Consider the following 23,539-nt stretch of genomic DNA (forward strand, 5'->3'; position numbering starts at 1 on the left):
GCAGCCTGGGGCAGCAGTTCTCAAAGTGCGGTTCCCCAGCCAGCAGCATCAGCATCACCTAGGAACTCGGTGGACGTGCATATTACCAGGTCCCACCCATGGTGGGCTGAATCAGTTATTAATGGAAACACTGGGGAAGGACCCAGCACTCTGTGTTGACAAAGTCTTCTGGGTGATTACAACATACGAGAACCACTTTTGTAGGCTTACTGGAGTGCCGTCTCGGGGTGGGATCTTAATATGTGATTCCCTTGGGCAGTGAGCACAGCGGTGGCGTGCAGGCCAGCACTTAGCTGCCCATCATGCCTCTGCTATACATCATATCATGGTCAAGGGGCCGTGGAGCTGTTAGAAAAGTATAGTTCAAGGTCCGGGCATGCCGTCCAGGGCATAGCGGTCAGACGTGGTGGTGGGGCATAGGGATGCTCTGGTTCAGCGTGGCCAAGACAGCCTCAGTGTGGACACTGGGCACACGAGACTGCTCATTAGAACTTTGTCAGAATTTTGTAATGCCTGATATGAAACATTGCAACTGGACTTGAAATCTGTTACTTTTCCATAAGAAATTTCTCTGGGTCATTAATCATGTAAAGTGCTGTTAGATCGTTGAAATGTAAATTGCCATAAGTATTTCAGTGGTTATAAAAATGGCTAACACAGTCTTTTAGGAGTTAGTTTTGTGACTAAAATGCCTTGTCAGTAATGGCCAACAAGAGCGTTGAGCTCATCACTAAAAGTCTTGATCTAGAATGGCTGATAGTCATTTCAAGTCTGTAACCTAATATTTTTCCAGGTTATTTTCAAGTAAGCCCAAGGTTCTTTTTTAAAAAAATTAAAAATATTTTTCTGGAAGTTTTATACCAATTCAGTATGTAATGTTGTCACTAATACTATGATTTTATTTTCATTACGTATTATTTTAAACTGTAGTAAATGTTTTTCTACCTCAAATTCCCCATGTGTCCGTGGGGCGTGGGTTGTGGGGTGCTGCCAGGGTCCGGGTGGCTTCGTGGGAAGCTGCTCCAGGCAGCCGTCTGGCCTCTGCTCCCTGGAAGGCTTTCACATGTTTGCTTTTTCCTTTCATTCTCTGAGTAAACAGCTCAGTTCCTCCCATTGATCCTGTTTATATGATCCCATTTCCAGACACCAAACTAGTGAAGGTTCTCCAGATTTCCATGATCCTCCAGAAAATGTGGCATCCAGAGCTGAGCGCAGCCATCCAGATGTCATTTGCCTGGCGCCAGCCCAAAGGGCCTGTGACTTTGACATTAAGTGCAAATGTGTCCCGTGAGCGACTTTAGAAATCACTAGAATATAAGCCTCGCAAAGGCAATGAATGGTTTTCACTGTTTGATCCTTAGATGACTAAGAACAGAGCTTAATAAATATTTTATTTTTATTTTTTATTTTTTACGCCTATAGCACCTGGTCTTCCTAGGTGGTCTCCCATCCAAGTACTCACCAGACCCAACACTGCTTACCTTTTGAGATCAGATGGGGTCGAGCTTGTTCAGGGTGGCATGGCCATAAGACTTAATAAATAATTTAAAATTAAGGGATGAGTAGATGAAAGAGGATATGGGAGGAACAGAAAAGGAAGCGAGGGTGCGTGGGGCCATTTAGTTGCTTCCTGTCACTTATTTCTCCTGTTAATTAGTCCTAGTCAGCAAATGAATATGCTCAGAAGATCACTTGGTGAGCGTGGACCACCCCACACTCTCACAGCACTGAGGGTGGATGGACTTGATGGGTGGTGACACCCTCTGCACTGGCCAGACGTCATGTCCACTGCTGGGAAATGCAGAGGCCATTTGTACGTCACTGCCAATAAGCCAAGTCCTGCTGGTCAAATGAATGATACAACTCGTTGTGTATTTTTGAGATAATTACAATGTCTTTACTGACGCTGTGCCTTTTAATCGTTACATTTATATGTCATAACACTCTTGGGTTAGCTGTGTTCCTTGGTAAAAGGTACATTCTCTAACCTGACTCATGTTACGGACATGATCTGTTGTCACATCGGGGTATAGGTCTTATTTCTGTCTCTGCACAAGATGCTTCGTACCTGGTATGCTCTCAACAGTGTTAAAGTTATAGCCTAAAAGGTCTAGTACATCGTTTCCTAGGACAGTTTAGAAATGAAAGAATCACACATGCTACCTTGTTGTTTGAAACAAGGTGTGAGAGCGTGAAGCTTGACACTCTTGGATTCGAATTATCCCTGAATTTACCCAGCTCATGTTTTACTGACTCCCACGTGTTTTGCCACAGCCCTGCCTCTGGGTGGGAGAACACCCCCTGCCGGCTCCTGCCCTGGATTCTCCCGTGACTCCTTCCAGTAGATAGGGCATGTGTGCTTTGAGGATATCCCCGACGAAGCTCCCTCAGTTTTCACTGGGGGATCTCAGGCCTGCCCCCAGCTTTGCCGAGTGTTAAAGTGTGTACGGGGCAAAATGAGTTCTTCGGGGACTGGCTAATGATGTCCTTCAGTGTCGTATAGAGCCCTCTCTGCCAAAAGCCAGAGGAGAAATTCTCACTCGCAGGAATAGTCCTGTATCTTGAGAATACCTTGAAGCACAATGCCAGTCTTATAACTGATCATGTTTCCTTCTTTGCGTTAAATGTGAGACGGTCTTAGCCCATAATGCACGGTCCATCTCCAGTTTTGGATCTCATGGTCCACCTTTTGTGAATTGGCCTAATTTCTGGAACAATTCTACTGTACAGTCTTGACCATCACCCCCCTTCGTATCATTTATATTAGTTTTTTTTTAAAGAAAACTTTATCATGTAACACTGATAACTTAAGTTTTATAAACCATTTTAAATCATTTTTTGGAACACGGTGAGGTCTATTTAATATGTAATGAATATTTGTAGAACATGGACCAAAGCAGCAAGAAGACTCAATTATTACGTTAGAGGCAAGGTGGAAATTGTCACTTTTTGTTTCTTATCAATGCTTCTGGATATTCATTGATCTGTTAATTATGGAGAGGTTTTTAATATTGCAGTTACTGGCATAGTATTCAACTGTGAAAAATTTTTTTCCCCATGGAACTTTTCTTCTTTAATGTAGTGAGAGATAAGTGTACTTTTCCATTCACTTTTACTCATTAGAAAAATGTATGCCAGACCACGAGCCTATGGAGCCAGAAAAATGACCAGCATTTCCTGTTTAATCTTTAAAGGATTTGGGTTCAACGAGACAGGAAAACGTGAAAAGGAGCAGTGTTGGAGCTATAACACGTAAGCCGCTGTAGATTTTACCATAAAGGTGATTAAACACCACCAGATTTTCTTTTAAATTCTTAAAGATCTAAGCTGTAGATCTTTCTTTTTGAACATATTTGCTGAATTGCTTTTACTTAACGGTATCACTGTGCAACCCAAAAGTAAATATTAAAACTTGAAAGTACATGTCCTGATCAGTGAAACTGCAAACAAAAATTGTAGAAGAGTCAGCATTACCGGTTTAAACAAATCAAACCTATAGATACCCATCAAGCATTGCTTTTGTACAGAGAGCCCATGAAAGTCTTCAGAAAGTGATATTCTTGAGAGGAGAAATACCTCTTTAGAAACTTCAAATGGTGCCTGGTACATACTGAGTGCTGACTAGTTTTTGTTGGATTGTGTGTTTGTGTCTGTGGGTGCAGTGAACCCCTGGTAAGAGGGCATTTATAGTTTACTTGAAGAAATATGACAAACAAGAAAAGTTGTCCATAGGAGCACTTAACAGATAAACAATGTTGCTCATTACTGTTGTTACAAACTCAAGCATATTGTTACAGCACAGGTGGGTGGGAAAAGCTGAACAGGAAGAGGTGGATTTGGAGTTGGACCTAAAAGGATGAATAGAGTTTGGATGGATGGGAGAAGAAGAAGATTACAAGCAGCAAGTGCGAAAAGGCAACACCAGGACAGCATTCACTAGGGGGCAGTGGGCCCATGATTCATTCTCTAAGAAGAGGTTTATGATCGAGCCAGTCGATTGATGGTAGGGCTTCTCCTTCAGAAACATGAACTTTATCCTGTCACTATGTATGTGCACAATTTTGGAAGGGTTCTGGAACAAAGAAATGACACAGAGCTGTGTGCTTTTCAGACTGAAATGAGCATACAGATCACCTGGGGATCTTTGTAAAATGCAGATGTTCATTTAGCAGGTCTAGGGTGGGGCCCAAGGCTGCCTTTATAACAAACCCTAAGTGATTCTAATATGCATGGTGCCGTGAACCACACTTTAAATAGCAGGAAAGCAGAGTACTATTTCAAGAAGTTTTATCCAATAATAGCGATTGGATGGACACGAAACTGCTTCATCACAGGGTTTTATAGTCAAAATGGAACCAAAAGATAACCCAACGGTCCATTTCTCTTTTGTTGTCTTTGGAAAAACCAAACCCAACAAAAGTGGAGTCTGATGTCTCACTCTTACAAGAGTAGGACGGGAACTCAGTGCCCCTGGCTGGCAGTCAGTACCTCCCACTCCGCTCTGCCGTGGTGGCCGGGTACCTGTGAGGCGAAGGGCTGCGAAGCAGCTGACATCTGTGGAAATGGAACGGGTTGGATGGACGCAGGAGACCTTGTGAAGGGAGAAGTGATAGCTCCTGGTAGCTGATTTGGTGGAGAGTAAGAAGATTCCCAAGAAAATGTTGACATTTAAATCCTGTTACAGTAAACACATGCCCTATCGATTGTCCAGAATGGAGAAATCGGACAAGAGGGGAGCACACTTTGCCAGCTGGGAGATACCTCAACTTTAGAGTCTTTGTAAAGTGGTAAATGTCACATGAGTTTTTAAATCTACCCCCAGCAGCAGTTTCCCCCAGCGATTTAGAGCTTGGTTCCCTCCGTTCATTGAACGCTTCGGTGATAGCACGTGGTGTTTTACGTGCAGGCCGAATGCCGCTAAGCCTGCGACCGTCGTGTTTCCCGCCTCCTCCTTCCTGTACCCGGGGACGCGGAGGAGAACTTGGCTGAGCGGGGCTGGTGGGCGCCTGGTGTTCTTCTCTGCTTTTGGAACGGGAGAGGGGTTCCTCTCTTCTGCTTTTCCAGCTGTCAGGTTCACTTGGCTCCGGGTACTGGCAGCATTCACGGAAGGAGAGGTGTGGATTTCCACAAGAAGGTGGAAACAAAGCTGGAGTGGATATGAGGGCACAGTATTTGTTTTCCGGGACCCGATTCTGCCCCGAGTGGATTTTTTTTGACTCTGGAGTATTACACCAGGGGTTGTAACACTTTGGAACGAAAACGTAGTCATTTAGGGTCAGAGCCTTAATTTTATATTGGACCATGCCCTGTTAGCGTGACTGTAGGTACGCGTGTGTGCACATCCACAAGCAGGTAGGAGCACACACGGGTTCACATGCTTTGGTTTTGGCAAACGACTGATTTAATCTTGAAACATTTGTTCTTTGCTTCTCTGTTAGACATAATAAACATTTAAGGAATTATCGTTTCCAGAGATTGTACAAGTTGACAAGAAATGGATTTGTGTTTCTCTCTATACCAGTAATTTTTTTTGTCATCTGATACCTTTTTTTAAAAAAAAACCTGTGTGGTACTATAGACTCTTTAGTCAAAATAGGAGCATGAGATGATTTCTAAAATCATCATGGACCTTCACTATTAATCATAAAATTTATCCATAGTTTCTGTGATACTAATTGTTAAAAAATTTAACATCTTGAAGTATTTTAATACAGGGCAATACCTAATTTGTGAAATTGTTTTTAATACTTCTTAAGTTTTTTAGGGCAATCATTGGGTACAACTAAAATTATTATGAAATTTAATTTTCAATGAAAGTAATAATACACGCTCAAAAATATGTTAAAAATTTAGAAATCTAGTGAGCTTTGCAGAAGTAAGCATAGATGTATAAGAATATGCTTTCAGACATTTTTCTTGTACATTTATAAACATATGCATGTAGAGAATTTAAAACCATAGGTGGGATTGGAAGATTATATTTTTAAGCTGATGTCTCATTGTTATAAAAAAAATAATGAAGGTGATATGAGACCACATGATTGTAAAAAAGTGCGCTGAGAATAGAGGCCTGGCTAACTGTTAGCATCTGGTGAGTGTTTTCAGACCCTTTCCTCTGCGTGCACACATACACACGTGCACACAAGCTGGCCTGTGTTTATATTTTGGTTTGGTTTTCACTGATATAGTTAATTAAGTTAGGAACATTCCTTCAGTGTTTGTAATTTACAAACTCACTAAGAGTTTGTAATGTTAATGATATTTGTCATTCTTAACTAAGGTATCCAGATGTGGCTTAATGATGAAGAGTTTAATCTATAGATAAAACTTTATGCATCCACTTTCATCTTTTAATTTATTTTTTAAAAAAAATTAAGTTGTAATACTCTAACTTAAAATTATAAATTCAGCCACTAGTGTTTTGTGGCTCTTTGCATATTGAATGAACATGGGCCAAATTTTGAACATGGACCAAATTTTAGAGTTATTTCTTTCTGAATAGTGTTTAACACACTCCACAAAGGTGCTAAGTCAATGAGCCTGTCATACTCAAAAAAGTATTAGGGTGATATATTTACCCTTGAGAAATAGTGAGTATTTCTCTAAAGAAGTCATTGGTTGTGTTCAATTTCGAATGCATTTTTTCATGTTCTTTTGCAGCATTTAGATGGAATATTTAAATTTGTTGAATATAATTATTATTTTTTTCTGCAATGGCCAAAGAAAGTGCTAGGAAAGAGTCAAATTCCTGATGACTGAGCCATTTGCTTAAGATTGAACCACAGTTTGGACATAAGAAACTCCAGTAGTGACACCTTAACATAAAAAATAGTGATAATTCATGTTATGGTATCTTGGATTTTCTTCAAAGTCAAATGGGTAAAGATATACATAAAACAAAATTAACCACGAGTAGATAATTTTTGAAGCTGAGTAATATGAATTTGGGACTGTATTATATGGTTCTCTTGTGTATATTTGAGATTTTCTATAATAATACATTTGAAATAAAAGAGAGATAATAATTTAAGCTTAAAACACTGCGCTAGGTTAAAGTTGAAATATATTGCCAAGATTAAGGTTGAAATATATTTCAAGAAACACATTGCCAAGATTAAGGTTGAAATATATTGCCTCAACCTTTAAGTGATAGGTTAAGGTTGAAATATATTGCCAAGATATGCTACTTGAGTAAACTGTAAAAATCACAAAAAAGTCCTTGTGGACATTGTCATGAATAAACGGTCTCATCTCATTCTTCGTTTTGCAAAAGTAGGTGAGCTCCCATCTCCTTGTCAGCCAGTATGGCAGACTGATTTCCAAGTGAGACCTCAGTGTACCTCACATCCCAGTGCTGTGCTTACTGTGGGACTTTGACACTCTTCCAACTGAGAGATGGGACCTGTGCAGCCTCTTGCGTCTGGGAGGGCTTGTGACTTCAGCAGAAGTGACACCGTATGAGGCTATGTTTAAAAAAAGGTCACCCAGCTTTTGCCTGGCTCTCCTGTGATGCTCGCTCTTGAAACTCAACCTCCTCAGTGAGGAGATCCAAGCAGCAACATGGGTGTTCTAGCCGAGAGGCTCAGCTTAGGTCCCAGCTGTTAGCCAGCCTCAGCCTGCAGACACATGAGTGAGCAAGCGTTCCAATTATTATGGCCCCAACTATAATCAAGTCACCCCCATTCTTTGAACCTTCCCAGCTGAGGTCCCAGACACTGTGGAGCAGAGACAAGCCTTTCTTGTTATCCCCTTTCTGAATTCTTATCCACTCAAACTGTGAACGATATAATAAAATGCTTGTCGGTGTTGTGACTATTTGGGATGATTTGTACACAGCAGTAGGAACGGTCAGAATATGTTAATCAGGGAGAGAAGAATCTTATTTCTCAGTGATCATCTCTTTTCATAACACGCCCAAAAGATACATATATACTCAGTGACTTGTATTTTCATTAACATGATGACTTCTGAATCAGGAGTTATATTGTGGACCATCAGTTATTCCATAAATAAAGTAGTCTGTGGCCGGACAGTCAGGTGACTCTCTTTACTTCTTCCTCCGCCTCTCATTCACCAGGACTTCCTTCTCCCTCTCTGGCTGGAACTTCAGAACCAGGGCTTCCTGCCCCTCCCTCCACTACACTGGTTGAATGGGAAGCAGAAAAGGGTGTGGCCTACTAGACCAGACAGCAGGGAAGGAGGTGTTAAGGAGTCTTTCTCTATTCTGACCTGAATTCCTGCTTCTTTATTATGTAATCAACACCCTTTATTGCTTCACGTTAGTTGGTGCTTCTTCTGTCTGAGTCCATTGTGGTTTTCCACTCCACATTGTGCCATAAAAAAAAAAATTGAATTTGCTTTTTCGTGATAAACAGAATAAACGGTTGTTCAGCACTTCCTCCACATACATGCATGACACTTCTACCAAGATTCGTTTCATACTCTGCACACAGGTGTTTTGTCCAAGCGTATGTCAGACACCTGCTAGCGCTATTTGTAACGTTCCATTTCTCAGTCTCGGTGGCGCGTCCTGAAAAATACAGGGTTTTGCTTTTTTTTTTTATACATTTGATATGTCTTGAATATTTCAGAATATTCATACATATGTGATAGTAATTAGTCATTACTCTGCACATTTGTCATTGATATTATGTGACAGTCCTCAGTGTCATAATAATGGAATTTTGCCCCAAAGGTCCATTCTATTTTCCCTGCAGGCATCACATAGATCCTTAACTTAGTGGATAATTTTAGAAGCTTCTTCTCATTTGTGTAATGTTTTTACTTTAGGATGTGTTTTCTCTTAACAATGATGGTAGTCTTTACTTAAGAGATGAAGTTGATATTTGTTAAAACATTACTTGGTGACATTTTCTGGGGGGAAAAAAAACCACACTGGAAACATGACTGTACAAATTTCGCTGTTTAATGTATCTTGTTCCTGATAAAAACAGATGTTCTACATGGAAACATCAACGGGGTGTGTTATTGTAAAGGGATGAGTTTTAATACAGTATGCCTCAAAACCCCCCACCTATTTCCTAAAATGTAGCTAAACTGAAGTCCAATGTTTATTAAACTAACATGTGAAAATGAATTGTTTAGGGCGTTCCTTCCTGATCATCAAACGTTTAATGCAGTTCGTAACAAGCACATGCTTTGTGTTCAGGAACTGGTACATTTTGCCTGTTATACCATAAATGTTATGTATATGGTATTGAGTGACAAATGATGCACTCAGCAAAAAACTTTTATTGGAAAAAATGCAGGTAAAAATATCCAATACTAGCAGAAAATTTCCTATCATGAACTATTACTTAGTGAGGCAGACACTTAGAGTTTGAAGAAAAGTTAAGAATTGAGGAGGGAGAGAGAGATGAATTGGGGTTTTTTTTTGGGGGGGGGGTGTTGGGGAGGGATGGTTATGGAAGTTGGGTGGGCTGGAGTTGGGTGCTGAAGGGGCAATTTTAGAGAAAATGTCAGAGGGACTAATAGAGTACTGTTATCACTCTGAGACTCCCATGTTGACTCCTGAACAAGAAGGCTTAATATGAAACAATTGCAAACTATACCTTTGCTTACTTTCTGCTGTTTAAGTGTGTAAATTTCTCTATGCAGTGCTAAGTGGTCAGCTGCTGGAGCATCATGATTGGTCTGCGTACCAGGGACTTCCTTTTGTTGAGTGCACCTGTGTCCAATGTCATACCCATTGGAATTGGAATGCAACTCAAACATTTGAGTACATTGTTTTGTAAACATGATGTATCAAGTTTGAGACAGAGATATAAGTTGGTCCTGTAATGCATTGAACTAAGGTGTCAGTAAAAACCAGGCTGTTAACCAGACTGAAGTTCCATGGGGCTTCAGGCCACTGTATTTCTTCATAACAAATAAGGCCTTGCGACTATGGGGTGAGAGGTTGCTCGTCCATTCCAACACTTTTTCAGAAATCTTTTTTTTGTCCAAAAGTATCTAGTTCTCAGGTTGACTCACCTCAACATGTTTATTTTATAGTCTACTGGATTCCTGTTATCTATTTACATTTGTGAATTCACTGTTACAATTGTTTTAATATTTCATTGCTAAGTTTTTAGAATATTGGTCTAGTTTTATGATCACGAATGATGAAATAGGCAACTCTAATCAGCTGAACGATTAGATATCTAGCAAGTTAGAATTAGTCATTTGATCTGCTCCCATTTCCTGAAGGTTAGCCGAGACTCACAAAACAATCTTCAGACAGTACATGACAGTCCTGAGGGGTGTAACAGCACAACAGGATAATTGGAAAACTCATAATCAGTCAGATATTTCAGACTTGTATAATGTGAGTGATATTCCTCCATCCTCTAAAACTGCCCATTGTCCTGCCTAATACTTGGCGATCAGGTGGGGGGCACCCCTGGACTGTGGACCATGCTGCACGTCAGCACCCAGTAGGGTTAGAATTTTTCTGTTTGTAAAAAATATAAGTGTGGTACTTGCTGCTCCGTTTACTAGTATAACTCTTATTTTCCCACAGTACGGATTAAAACTTCCCATAGTGCAAGTTCCTATTTTGCTGTCAAAGCTTATTTCAATAGATTTCCCTTTTTTTCTTTCAAATGGTTATTTTTTTTAAACTGTAAAACAAATTTTATACCACATGGCTTCATCTCTAAAGTTGTTTGATTCCCTTGCATCTTCTTTATGACTTAATGACTTTTCAATGTATTCTCGTCTTGCATTTATTTCATCTTTTAACTGGATGCTAAGAACTTTTTGGTTTTTTTAAAATTTCCATCTAGGCTAATTCATTTGTATTAAAAGGGCATGGCGATTCTTAGGGCTGCAAGATAATATCAAGTTAAATTTCCACTTTCCTATAGGCACTTACAACTAGTCCTACATTACTAAATACCCTGAATATATTTAGAACTTTAAAATCAGATCGGACCTGAACACACATGAGTCATTGTAAGTTCCATGTCCTAGTGACCGTCTAATCGTATCTAGAGATTTATTTCACCATTAACTGTCAGTATCCTTCAATGAGATTGTGCTTTTTTCCTTCTGCAGTAGAATCGTCAGTAGGGTCAGGTGGTGAAGTTTGGAAAATGGTTCAGTTTTAAGAGGCTAGAACAATTTTAGGACGCTAGAGCCCTCATTTTAAAAAATACTTCAGTTTTTCCAGAAAATCTGTTTATCTCCGCCATGTCCTCCCACTGTACCCTAGCATTTCCCAGATCCTCCCATCTCTCCTTACATAGCTGTTTGTCTTTCTGGTGTGTGCCACGTTTGGAAGTCTCATTAAACCAGCATCTGTTCTGTTTTAGGAGAAACCCGATGCCAGCCCCACGTCGCCTCAGCTGCGGTCCCAGATCGAAGTAAGCACAATGACTTTAATCATCTATTTTTGCTTCTGCCTTTTTTCCTTTCCTTTTTTTTTTTTTCCCAAGTGATTTTCTGTACAAATCAGATGGAGCCTGCCGCTCTACCTGTAATGACGCTGTGAATTTTCTCTCCTAGGAGTCGCTGGGTTTCTGTAGTGCCGTGTCAACACCAGAAGTGGAAAGAAAGTAAGTTTCCCTCCTTTTGTCCAGGATCTGAACTTGTAAGACCGTATCTTTTAGGTCCCTCCTGACGGGAGTCAGATGGGCGATCGTGTTGTATATTTACTATGGGGCTCGATGTCATTTTCCGTACGTGTTGTTTATATACATTTTTGCAGATGGATAAGAGTCCCCCCCCCCCCAATCATAATTCAATGGGTGATGCTTCACGCTTCTGCGAAATGGTATCAGTGCCATACTGCTTATTATGGGTGAACCCTAAATAAATACCTGGAAGTGAGTGTGGAGACCAGGAAAGGGTCGTTAAGTCAACCAAAGTCAGTTTTCTTCTATGTTAATTTTTGATACAGGATGAAAGTCTTAAAGAAGAAGGGAACAAAAATAAAATATATTCCAGAATAAAACAATGGTTAAGAAACCCATCCTCTGCATTTTGCTTTGGTAGGTGACCTTTAAAACAGGAATAAATGCTTGTGACAGAAGGCAGCAAATGCTCACTAACCTTTCTTATTGAAAGTAAGAGTTTCCTTGTCCTAACTTGGATCTTTTAATTTTTACTCTCATGGGAGATAATTCTATGTTATATCTTGTATTTCCAGTATTTCTTTTAGACAACTTTTAAAACAAAACAAAGACAAAAAGGTTTTTTTTTTTCTATAACCTTTCTTCTTTCTACTTTATTCCATTATAATTATGCCAGAATGTTCTTTTTATGATCTTCTGAGGTAAAGAAATTTTAAGAAAGTCCACCTATTTAAACAGACACTTCCTTTGGCACAGAGCCATTTGTACTGTTTCATGCCAAGAGAGGCATAGAAGTGGTTTAGGAATAAAGTATTTCTGGAATGAAAAGCACACATTGGGAGAGCGTGTGTGCGCTTCACAAAACAGCTCTGCCTAATCCATCCACGTGTGTGTGTTGCTGGCACAGAGGCGTCTTCGGGGAGGGCAGGCAGCTTTGCCAAAGCTTCAGTTCTCCATTTAGGAGGTGAAGCAGATTTGATTCAGGACTGAGGAATGTCGGGGGTGATGAGCCAAAGAAAACCAAGGCCATTGTCCATTCAAGGTTAGAGGATAAATGTGCAATTAACGTGCATTTTCTTTGTTTTAGTTATATCTGCCCTCTCAGAAACTTAGTAATGTGGAGGCTGAAAGAGTCAAGAGATTTGACTTGACATTGATTTTGAACCTGGAGGTACCATGGTGATGTCGAACTGAGCATGGGCAGAAGTATTGAATGAATGGGCTGCAGGTTCACCTGACCAAGTTTGCTACCTATGTAGAAAAAAGATTCAGGCTGAGAACTAAGGTGTCCTCTCTGAATCTTTCAGGAAACAACAAATGTTTGCTTTCCTCAGAGGAAATGACTCACCAAATTTGTACTAATCTTAGGCTGGGCATTTCTTCTCTTCATTTGTGGGTAGTCATTCTTTCCATGTTTATATCCTTCGCTTAGTAAAATGTGGCATGAATCTTATGACCAAGAGAGACTGACAGCCTCCTCTGAGGTCAAAAAAAAAAAATGGAAGCACACGTACACAAAAGCTGTTGACAACCCCAACCCCTTCATTTGTAACACTGCCATTTTGTTTCTTTCTTTTATGGAGTTTACTTAAACTTAGGTGTTCCTAAGTAATTCGTAAGTTCTAATACATTTTGTTCTTCATTTTCCCATTAGTACTTTTTGAAAATTTTAGAACTCCTTTTTTACTTTAAAAAACTTGAGAAAAAAATTCATCTTACAGACAAGTTGCAAGAATTGTGCCGTGAACTTCCATATAACTCTTACTTAGACTCAGCAATGTGCATATTGTTTATCGCTCACCTCTTCTCTCTTTCCCTCTCTCACTCAAATACTATCACCAATTATTTCTTTATTGCTGAACTGTTCGAGACTAAGTTGCAGATATCATGACACTCACCCCCAAATACTTCATTATATGTCTCCTAAGCACAAGGACGTTCTTACAGAACCACCGTATAATTACCAACTAGAAGAATTTTAATACTAACTTTCCTTAATATATAGTTCATATGCAAGTTTCTCTAATTGTCCCAATAATGTCTCTTATAGCACTTTTTGTCAATTCAACACCTAAAAATGTCATTTATTACATTTACATGTCCTGTATTTCTTGTAACATTTAATCTGAAAGGATTTCTTGACTTTCTTTTGTCTTTTATGATATTGATATTTTTTTAAGAGTGTACTTTGTTTGAATTGTGAACTATTCCTCAGTATGGGTTTCTTTTTAAGATTTGGGTAATGTATTCTCCTTAGGGCACTGCATCATGATATTGGTTCATCCCATTACTGATGATATTTATTTCAATCATTCGATTAAAGTAATGTCTGTCAGGTTTCTTCTGAAAAGTTACAATTTTCCCTTTGCAGTTCATAAATATTCTGTGGGTAGATCATCAGAGACTTTGTATCTTGTTCCATATCAAACTCCTACCTAATGGTTTTAGATTCCTTTAATGATTCTTCCCTGAATCAACTTTTACTGTGGCTTACAAAATGGTAATACTTGTTTTTTAAATTGATCATTATGTTGGATTAAATCTTTCTTTTTCTAAACAGATCGAGATATCACTCTGGACATGCTAGGTCACATTGTAATCTGAGTAGGTTTGAGACCATATTTATATTGAATTCTTTGTATTTATGTAGTTGAAAATGCAAATGCTTTGAAATGCAAAGTTCTACTCTTCTTCAGATCACATGCTTACTGGTAGCTTTGCGAGCCCTGGAGGATGACCTAGCAAACCAGTTGGCTGTGTCTGGTTGGTTAGTGTCTGCCAAGCAAAATATCTTTCTGAGTCAGCAGTGTTGTTGCTTTATGAACAGAAGTTTTCTTCTGCTTTTTATTCAGACGGCAAGAAAATTCAGAAACAAAAGTGAACAATTCGAATTCCTACAGCCGCCCGCCCTTAGCAGCAGAGGCGTCGATGGCAGCGGACAGTGCCGTGGTGGCGGTCCACTGGCTCCTGCCATCCAGACCACGGTCCCCCTCGCCCCACCCCAGTTGCCTCAGGGGCCTGGGCACAGCTTCCTCCTTCTCTTCTCCCCCAGTTAAAACCTGTTCAGAGGAAGGTATCAGGCGGGTTGATGAAGATAATGTCTGATTTCTAAAAAAAAAAAAATCACCTTTCCCAGTGGTATTTAGCATTTAGCCAGTTTAAAGTCTTAAATTACAAAAATATAGCTCCGACCAGAAGTGGTGGAGGAAGTGGGTCTTTTGTAGGGGACACAAGTGGTGAGAAGTCTTAATATTTAATATACCTGACGTTACTGCTCCTGGATACCCTGCCAGATGGGGATGCCGGGGCTCTATTTGGCCTGTAGCTTTGCCTGACCTGCATGACAGGTAGATAGGTGATAGATGATAGATAGATAGATAGATAGATAGATAGATAGATGGCCTGTAGCTTTGCCTGACCTGCATGACAGATAGATAGATACACAGATAGATAGACAGATAGATAGACAGGGAGAGAGAGAGGGGATGGGGGACACACAGCCCTGACCCTTACCAGCTTAACAAAAGCCCCATTCATCCTTATTGTCTTACAATCTGGTCTCTCCATTTGCTTTCACTGATAATATAATAACGAAGACCAAGGGAGCTTTCCTCTGAACCCCTTCTATTTATGTCTATTTACGTTGGCCTTTGATGAGACTTGTCTACTTCATGACGCCAATCTTGGATCTGTCTCAACTGGCTGAAAGGTGAACTTTAGTTACATTTCTTGGTACACACAGTCTCAAGAATATCCAGAAAGCAGGGCTTGTTTCACTCAGAAATATCTTTATAACTGTATCTATTAGCAACGAGTTTAGCTGTGAATAACAGAATACGTGACAAATAGTGGCATGAACAAATCCGAGGGTCAGTAAACACATTCTTGTCGCATGGTTGGCACTGAGGCTTAATTTAAGTAAGCCTTCGGGAACCCGGACCGTCTTCTGTTTGTTTTTGTTTTTGTTTCTGTTTTGTCCTCTTGGTTTTAAGGTGGCTGCTGCATCTTCTAGGTTGGAAGGAGAAACAGGACGAAGGGAAGGTTAAAGGACAAACGGCACCAGGCACATTCTTTGAAAAGCTTTCCTAGAAACCGGTTCAACACATTCTGCTGTAGCCCACTCATTTCTTCACGCAGAACCTGTCACTGTGCGTGGCTTTGCGTGGCTTTGGGTGCTGGGACATTGTGACAAACGAGCCACACGTAGGGAGATGGAATAGAAAACGCTTATATAATTTAAATGGTACTATAGAGAAAAATAAAGCAAAGAAAGGGGCCCCAGAATTGGGTACTTGGTGACCATGCCTGTAAGGATGTGTGGAGAAGTGAGTATTTTTAACTGACCACATCGCTGCCCCAAGCACAATGGGCTTCTTAAGGAAGGAGGGAGAATAGACATTGAGTAGGAAACTAACAGGATTTTCCACAATAATTTAATCTTTTATTTGTATGTGTATACATGTAAAAACAGGGTAGTCTAAAAATTAGCTGGAAGTCTAACAAATAAGCTCTGCGTCAGGATTATTTAGCTTCATTACATTCGAGGAAGCCAACTGTAGGGGAGGGAGGCCATCCGATTATTCCTAGGTGTGTATCTAGATGGAAGCCTTTATGGGTTTGGTTCATAGGGACTGAAAATTGGAAAAGAAAAGGCTGGAAATAGTAGACAATGTTTATTGAGTGGTTATCGTGGGCCAGGAACTGATCTAAGCATTTACCACTGATTCTTTTAGTATAACAACCCTGTGAGGTTCGGTATGACATCACTCCCATTTACAAAAGCAGAAACTGAGGCTAATAAGTATCCCAAGGTTAATAAGTAGCCCACGGCTGCACAGCTAATTAGCGACAGGGCCCAGATTTGATTCCAGTTGAGAACCCGTGCTTCTAACCACAAAAGTATAAATCCAGAGTATTTATAATCGTATTGCTTATGCAAATGGAAAAGTTAGAGGCAAATCGAGTTCGTTAGTATTACCTGAATAGAAGCAGTTAAAACCTACACTCCAGAAGTTCTTTTGGAAGTCAGAGCAAACTTTACTCTCATTCAGCTCTAAGCTGGGTCTCAGTTATTTATTTATGGAGGCAGGAAGACCCAAAATAAATCTCCAAACTTCACCGCGGCTAGTATTTATAAGCTCTTTTCTACTCAGTCTTTCACCAGCGTCGAACAGTCACTGATTTAAGTTTCACTTTTTTCATTACCTATGACTACACTTGAACTATTTTACGGTGAAAGAGTCCAAAAAATATATAGCACGTTGGAAGAGGAAGATAAATAAAAGGAGGGAAAGCTGACAGCAGGGTTCCGGAGCTGGGTAAAATGGGCGGGATGCGGCTGATGAATGTCCCGTGCGCGCGTTCACTCCACTTGGACGTGGCCTCGCTCTCCGATTTGTCTCCTCTGGCAAGCCGGTTGCTCTTCGGACGGCGCGGACTTTCCTTCCCCCTGCCCTCGAAAGTCTCAGTTTTCACCTCCTCTTTCCTCTTAGACTTTAGGGAGGAGGCCCCTGCACACGTTCATGAATTCCCGTTCCTCTCTCTCATCTGCTGCCCTCCGGATTGCTTGCATGGCTCCCCCCGCCCCCCCCAACCCCCGGCTTCTCCTCCTTCTTCGTCCTCCCGCCTCACAGTCTGCTCTCTGCCTCGCTGCCCCTGCCTCGTCCTTTGACCTGCTTTCCAGGCAGGGCGAGGCTGCCGCAGCTTCTCAGATGGGCCGTGGTCTCCCACGGCCTGCTGCGCCTCTGAAATCGCTGCTCCTTCCAGCGGGGGTGGGGGAGGTGGGGGGTAGGGGGGTGGGGGGGGTCTGTTTCCTGCTTTCTCGCCGCCCTCCACACCCTCCTTATCTGGGTGATTTCCACGCAGCCTTAAAAATTCAGCTCTGCTCTTGGCTCCTTCCGGAGTCGTCCCTAATCTGAAGAGTTGAGGCGAAGGTGCTGCTGGGCTCCCCCCGCCACTGTGGCAGTGGACTGTGGTTACAGGTGCGTGTCTGTGTGTGTGCGTGTGTGCGTGCGTGCGGTCACCTCCCACCCTGAACTCTGGATCTTCGACATAAAAGACTTTCGATGATGGATAAGTGAGCGTGTGGGTGAGTGTGCACAGGCGTGTGTCATTCTTCTCCACCCCATAAAAATCTTGCCATTCCCCCAAATCATAATTCCATTTCTCTCCTCCCCCAGGTACTGAACTTTTCCCCTAAGCCTGACTCCTCTCTTTATGTCCTGCAGAGATTCTTTTTTTTCCCCAAGGTCAGCGATGCAGCGAGCAGTACCCATCCCGGAGACCCCTTGTTCTCTTCGGTGCCACTTCTCTCGTTGCCTTTGGTGTCTGTGACATTGCGGCTTCCAGTTTCTCCTCCTTGCACTAAGCCCACTCCCGCAAGTTCCCTTTTTTCTGTCTAAGCCTTACCGTGGGTATTCCCCTGGGGCTTTTTACCCAGCCCACCAGCTCTCCCAAGACACTCACACATGCCCTTGGCTTTCAGCCATAGTGTCTAGACATCCACCTCAAAGCTATGTCTCTCCCGCCCTCCATTTCCCAGTCTAGCGACCTGCCCGTTGCAGCCTCTGGTGGGATACCTGCTCGTCACTACTGCCGTCACCCAGCAAAACGCATCACTCCTCTATCCTTCGTTCCTTCTGTCTCTGACAACCTGTTCTTTGCCCGTACACCCCGCCCCCCATCTGTCCTCAGGACCACTTCTCGGAGCTTCCCCCAGAGTTTACATCATTGTCTTTTGCTTTTTTTGCGTGTGTGACTCCAAAATCTCATTGACCGAATCTTGTCGTTGTTACTTTTGTAAATTCTCATTCGTTCCATCTTTTTCATCTTCACTACTCCAAGTGATAACCTGAAATGATGTTTTCACGAACTAGAAAAGAACATTTAGGAAACTGCTCCCAGATTCGTCTCTCCAAAGCACAGTTAGGCCACACCACGTGGAGGCGATGCCGAGATCCTCTCTGTGGCACCTGTTTTCACCTTGGTAATCCGAATGCTCCCCACCCCCACCCCCACACAGCCCCCGCCCATCTTCATCGCCCTGTCCAGTCATATGAACTACTTTTAGCGCCACTGAATTCTCTAATTTTCCAAATGCCTCCTGGGCCGTATAGAGTTCGCACCTCAAAAGTATTTCCTCTTTCAAGTCATTTTAAGGACGGCTTCTCCCTGAATGCGCTCTCCTTGAATCCCTTTCCTGGCTGTATCCTTTTTTGTCTTTGGGGATCCAGTAGCATTTTGCATGGATGAATGTGTCTTCATATACTATAGCAGGTACCATCGTCGTCGTCATCATTGTCAACAGCATAATATTGCTTATGAGGTTATTTTTGTATGTCGCACATTGTGGTAATCGCTTTTACTGTAGTTTTTCATTTATTTTTCTGTGAACTCATTCAGGTATGTACTATTTTTGAGAGTACAGGTGACATTTGAACAACGTGGGTTTGAACCACATGGGTCCATTTGTAGACTGATCTTTTTCTTCAATAAATACACAGTCATGTCTCCACGTTTCACACCCACAGATTCAACCAATTGCAGGTCAAATACAGGATTTCGATCGGTGGTTGGGACTCCACAGATGTGGAGGGCCAGCTGTATATATTGTTCTCCACCATTGTATCTGAGGGACCTGAGCATTGGGATTTTGGTGTCTGCCGGGGCTAGGGGTTCCTGGACCAGTCCCCTTGGGGAGGCCAAGGGACAACTGTAGGTAGATGTTATATGTGGATGTTTTACTCTATGGGGCTCCGCACCCCTAACCCTGTCATTGTCCAAGGGTCATCTCTAATAAGCTTGCCTAAAGTCCCAGAGCTAAAGGCAAGAATCCTAATCTAATCTGAGTGCAATGATAGCTTCGGGGTCAAGACACCCTGTCTTCAGAGAGATTCTGTGTTCACATCCAGGTTCTTTCTTAACAGCTCTGCAACTCTTGGCGAGTTACTTAATTTTTGTGTTTATAGTTTCTACAACTGCGAAATGAGGGTGATCAACAGAGTATCTACCTCACTTAGTAAGCTATCTAGCACCTAATAAGTGCCCCATAATCTTGTGTGATATCATTAGGTATGATGTTTGGCCCAAGTTCATGTCCTTGCCCTTGGCTCCAGCCACCTTTGTGCTTCTAATCCCACCCAGCCCAGCCTTATCAAGAGCTCCTTGAAGCCGAGAGCTGGCTCTCGCTTCCTCTCTTTGGATTTTCTTCAGTGTTTAGAACAGTCGTTTGCATAGAGCAAGTGCCCGTTAAGTATTTGTACTGAATTCATTGAATGTCCCCAGTTCTTTGGAGTAAGGTTAAAACTGGATGGTCCCAGGACTAGAATTACAGAAGACCTGCCCGTTACCCAGCATGTGCCCGTGGTAGCTGTGCTGTCTGCTTGTGAATGTTAACATTAACAGGACACCTGTTAAAAACAGTGTAAATAACATGTGGTGAAAAGTAGCTTCCGCAGCCCCCCAAATCCGATTCTGTTTTCCTTAAGTCTCCTCAGAGTTTTCCCTCTGCCATTAAATAGAAATAACAGGCCACATAGTATCTCCAGATAAAGGTACAATATCGGAAAGCATACACATAGTTATATTAAAAATCCTTAAAACTATAATTTTGTTGGAAAGTACATTTATTTTACTTTATTTTTTGGTAACAGATTTACTGAGGTAATTCACGTACAGTGCAACTCACCTATTAAAAGTACCCAAGTCAGTGTTTTTTTAGAATATTCACGGAGTTTTGTGATTATCACCACAATCAAATTTAGAGTGCTTCTGTCAATTCAAGAAGAACTCTAATAATTATCAGCTACCACCCTCAAAATTCTCCCATTTCTCTGAACAACTGCTGGTCAGCCTTCTATCTCTATAGATTTGCTTCTTCTGGACATCTCATAGAAATGGAGTCAGGTGCGTTAAATGAATAGCTCACTTTACCTGGCGTGTTTCCAGGGTTTGGAAGTGTTCCTTCCTTTTCGTTGCATGTATTTGCCACATGTTTATCCATTTATTGATTGATGTAGGTTTAGGGTTGTTTTAACTTTTTGGCTGTTACGAATAATTTGGCCATGGCCATTTGCATACGAGCTTTGGTATGGTCATCTGTTTTTATTTTCTATCAACTTTATTGCGATACAGTGTTCATACCGTCCAAGTCACCCATTTAAACTGTGCAACTCATAGGTGGTTAGTATATTCACAGATGGGTCACCATCACCACAGTATTTTATAACTTTTTTTGGGGGGGGGTTGAGTATCAATTTAGAACATTTTCATCACCTCAAAAAGTAAAAAGAAGCCCCATTACTTTTTAGCCATCACATCTCTATCTCTGGATGACACCCCAACCCCCAGCAACCACTAACCTGCTTTCTCTCTGTCTAGATTTGCCTATTTTGGACGCTTCATATAAATAGAGGGAGAATGCATTTTTGAAAGAAATCTGTTACAGTTCCATTAAAGAATGGAACTTTGAATCTAATTTTTGGTTACTCTGCATCCAGCCTCCTTGAGATGTGTCAGAAATTCTCCTTTTAGTGAGTTTCTTCCTAAGTGGGACCTCCTGGCTCTTCCTCAAGAAGTTCATTTCTGGGACTGGACTTGAGAGGGGCTCAGGCGTCATTCCTTGGTGGAACCCCCAGAGGACAGGGTCTGCCCTCTTTGTGGCCACGTGGGCTCCTCCCGTGTGACAAGCTGGGGCTCTCTGGGCTCGCCCTTTCTTGGACGTGAGCACTGGAGACCCACAGGCGGTGTGATCACGAGCCCTCCTTAGGAACAGACCAGATTCGGTGAGAACCGCTGATGAGGTCTGCGCATTTGCTAGGAAATCCAGGTCAAGCCATGTCCCTGGAGCTGAGGCGAATGCATCCTGTTTCCACATCCTGTTTGTGGCCAGGCCGCGGGTGGGGAGGGGAACAGCAGGTTTTTCCCATGGGGAATGTGCACGTGTACCCTGGCGTGAGGAAGCCACGCGGAGGCATGTCCTCTAGGCCAGTTCACAAGTCGGTTCGGCCTGGTTCAGTGGATGTGTCCTCGCTGAGGGTCCTCTGTCCTCCCAAGAAAGGGAGGGAGGTGGGTGTCTGTGTCTGTCGAGCAGCACTACCAGGAGAAGCAGAGGTGCCTGGGGTCCCCGTCGTCAGGCTCACCAGGGCGGGAAATAAAAGCACAATGGAGAACTTAGGTTTTGAAAAGTAAACGGGCCGCGCCAAGAGCCAGGCGTTACTGTGCATATTACGCATTATTTTGCTTTAATCAACTTACCGATAGCCATCTGCCAAGGCTGTGGGTCCAAGGGCGAGGTCGCTGTCCTGGGAAGGCCGGAGCTTTCCGCACGCCCCCATCTGTAACTGATCACCTGCGACACAACACTCCTTTGGGCTCCAGCTCAGTTACACAGTGATGAGTTTGAGGCAGGTGGTCTCCCAGGTTCCTTCCATCCTGATCCACCGTCGTCTTTTGACCCCCTCCAGCAGATGCCCTGCACCGGCCAGTTCCGCGTGGACCATCGTCATTTGCTGCTGGGCTGTTGCTGGTGTCGCCTTTTGGCATTGGACAGAACCCTTTAAGCTCTGCTACTAGTGGGATTTACATGCTCTAACCAGTAAAACGGGCACAAGAAAAGCTCTTTCTGAGGGTCGTTGTGCACAATGCCTCGCGCGATGCTCACATTTCGCTTCTGGGTCCCCACTGCTCTGTAACGGAGGGCACTGCCCTTGGCTACGGCCGCGCGACCACAGGTTTCATTCTCAGTCTCGTTAGATGGTACCCTACGCAGAGCTCGCTGAGGGCCACGGCCTCTTACCACACGCCTTTCCCACCCGAGCTTTTCTGTCCTTTCCACGCCCCAAAGAGAGGAGGCCAGGACACAGCCCCCACGTCCACAGAGACCGCGTGGTGGCAGTGTGCCGACGCGTGTGTGTGCTCTGTCACGCAGCATATTTGAGGGGCTCAGCATTCTCGAGGGCCGGGGCTCGGGGCAGGCGCAGCTGTGCCAGAATTCAACACCTCAGCTGTTCCCCACCGAAAACCCTCTTGCCCTTGTCTCCGTCTGGTGAGTGAGCCTCCAGCTGACCCAGCCCTGGCCGCGTCCACACTGGAGCCGCGTCCTTCCTGAGCGACTGCTAGAGGCGGACACAATGGCCAAGAGGTGTCAGTACCGAACGCAGCTGCTGGTTCTTCTCCCTGCTGCAGGGGGCTCATCAGAACACTGGGCCAGGGAGGAGGATGGAGGTGAGCGGGAGGCCGTCACTAAGTAAATAACATTCCTGTCCTGGAAGGAATAAGGGACGATCCATATCTACGGTTTCCATGTATAATCCTCCCAAGAAAACTATAAGGTAAATAGTGGCATATGATTAAGAAAACCGGAGTTTAGAAAGACTAAATGACTTAGCAAGACCATTATCACACGCAACCTTGGGCGAGGCAGAGGTAGAATTCCAGCTTAGACCTGTTATTCTGCCAGGGCCAGGCCTTCTGTCATAGACTCTACCACAAATGAGGACTGAGTGCTTAGGAGAGACTGGTGACGAGCTAGGCAGCTAATGAAGTTTAATTGAATAAACCCTTTTTAAATTCCTGCTGTACGAATGAATAGGCTAGACCCTGGAAAGACGGCTAGGGCAGGAAAGGTAGCGAGCTGTCCTCTTGCAGCCTGAAGAAGACATGCCACGGTGGTGTAGTGCCGTGTGAGCGCAGTGCAGCCTAACCCCTGGAGGAGTGCAGTGAGCCCCTGGAGGACAGGTGCGGGGCTGGGGACCACATACATTCGGTATCAGTGAGGGCTCTGCAGGAGAAGCAGACGTTAAAATGATGCTACTGTAGCATTTTCGACCTTACGCATTTGTGGGAGCTGGTTCCACAGCCCAGGTGAGGTTGTTCTTTCTATGTCTGACGATGTGGCCTGAAGTCAACAAGACTGGCATTTGGGGCAAAAAAAAAAAAAAGATATACAGAAGTCTGGGCAGGAG

General features: G+C 42.8%; 1 protein-coding gene and 1 pseudogene across 4 annotated transcripts in view; one reads left to right on the forward strand and one right to left on the reverse strand.

Moving 5' to 3' along the window:
* Positions 1-23,539, forward strand: part of SASH1 (SAM and SH3 domain containing 1) — a 208,287-nt gene that overhangs the window by 107,687 nt on the left and 77,061 nt on the right. For all 4 annotated transcript variants that reach the window (XM_016160134.2, XM_016160132.2, XM_016160131.2 and 1 more), the window contains exons 3-4: positions 11,316-11,366; positions 11,509-11,558. In XM_016160134.2, the coding sequence (XP_016015620.2) occupies positions 11,316-11,366; positions 11,509-11,558 (101 nt within the window). The remainder of the gene's footprint in view (positions 1-11,315; positions 11,367-11,508; positions 11,559-23,539) is intronic.
* LOC118604067 lies at positions 1,414-1,532 on the reverse strand (annotated as a pseudogene).

Source organism: Rousettus aegyptiacus, unplaced genomic scaffold (assembly GCF_014176215.1).
Source record: "Rousettus aegyptiacus isolate mRouAeg1 unplaced genomic scaffold, mRouAeg1.p scaffold_m13_p_1, whole genome shotgun sequence".
Taxonomy (NCBI): Eukaryota; Metazoa; Chordata; class Mammalia; order Chiroptera; family Pteropodidae; genus Rousettus; species Rousettus aegyptiacus.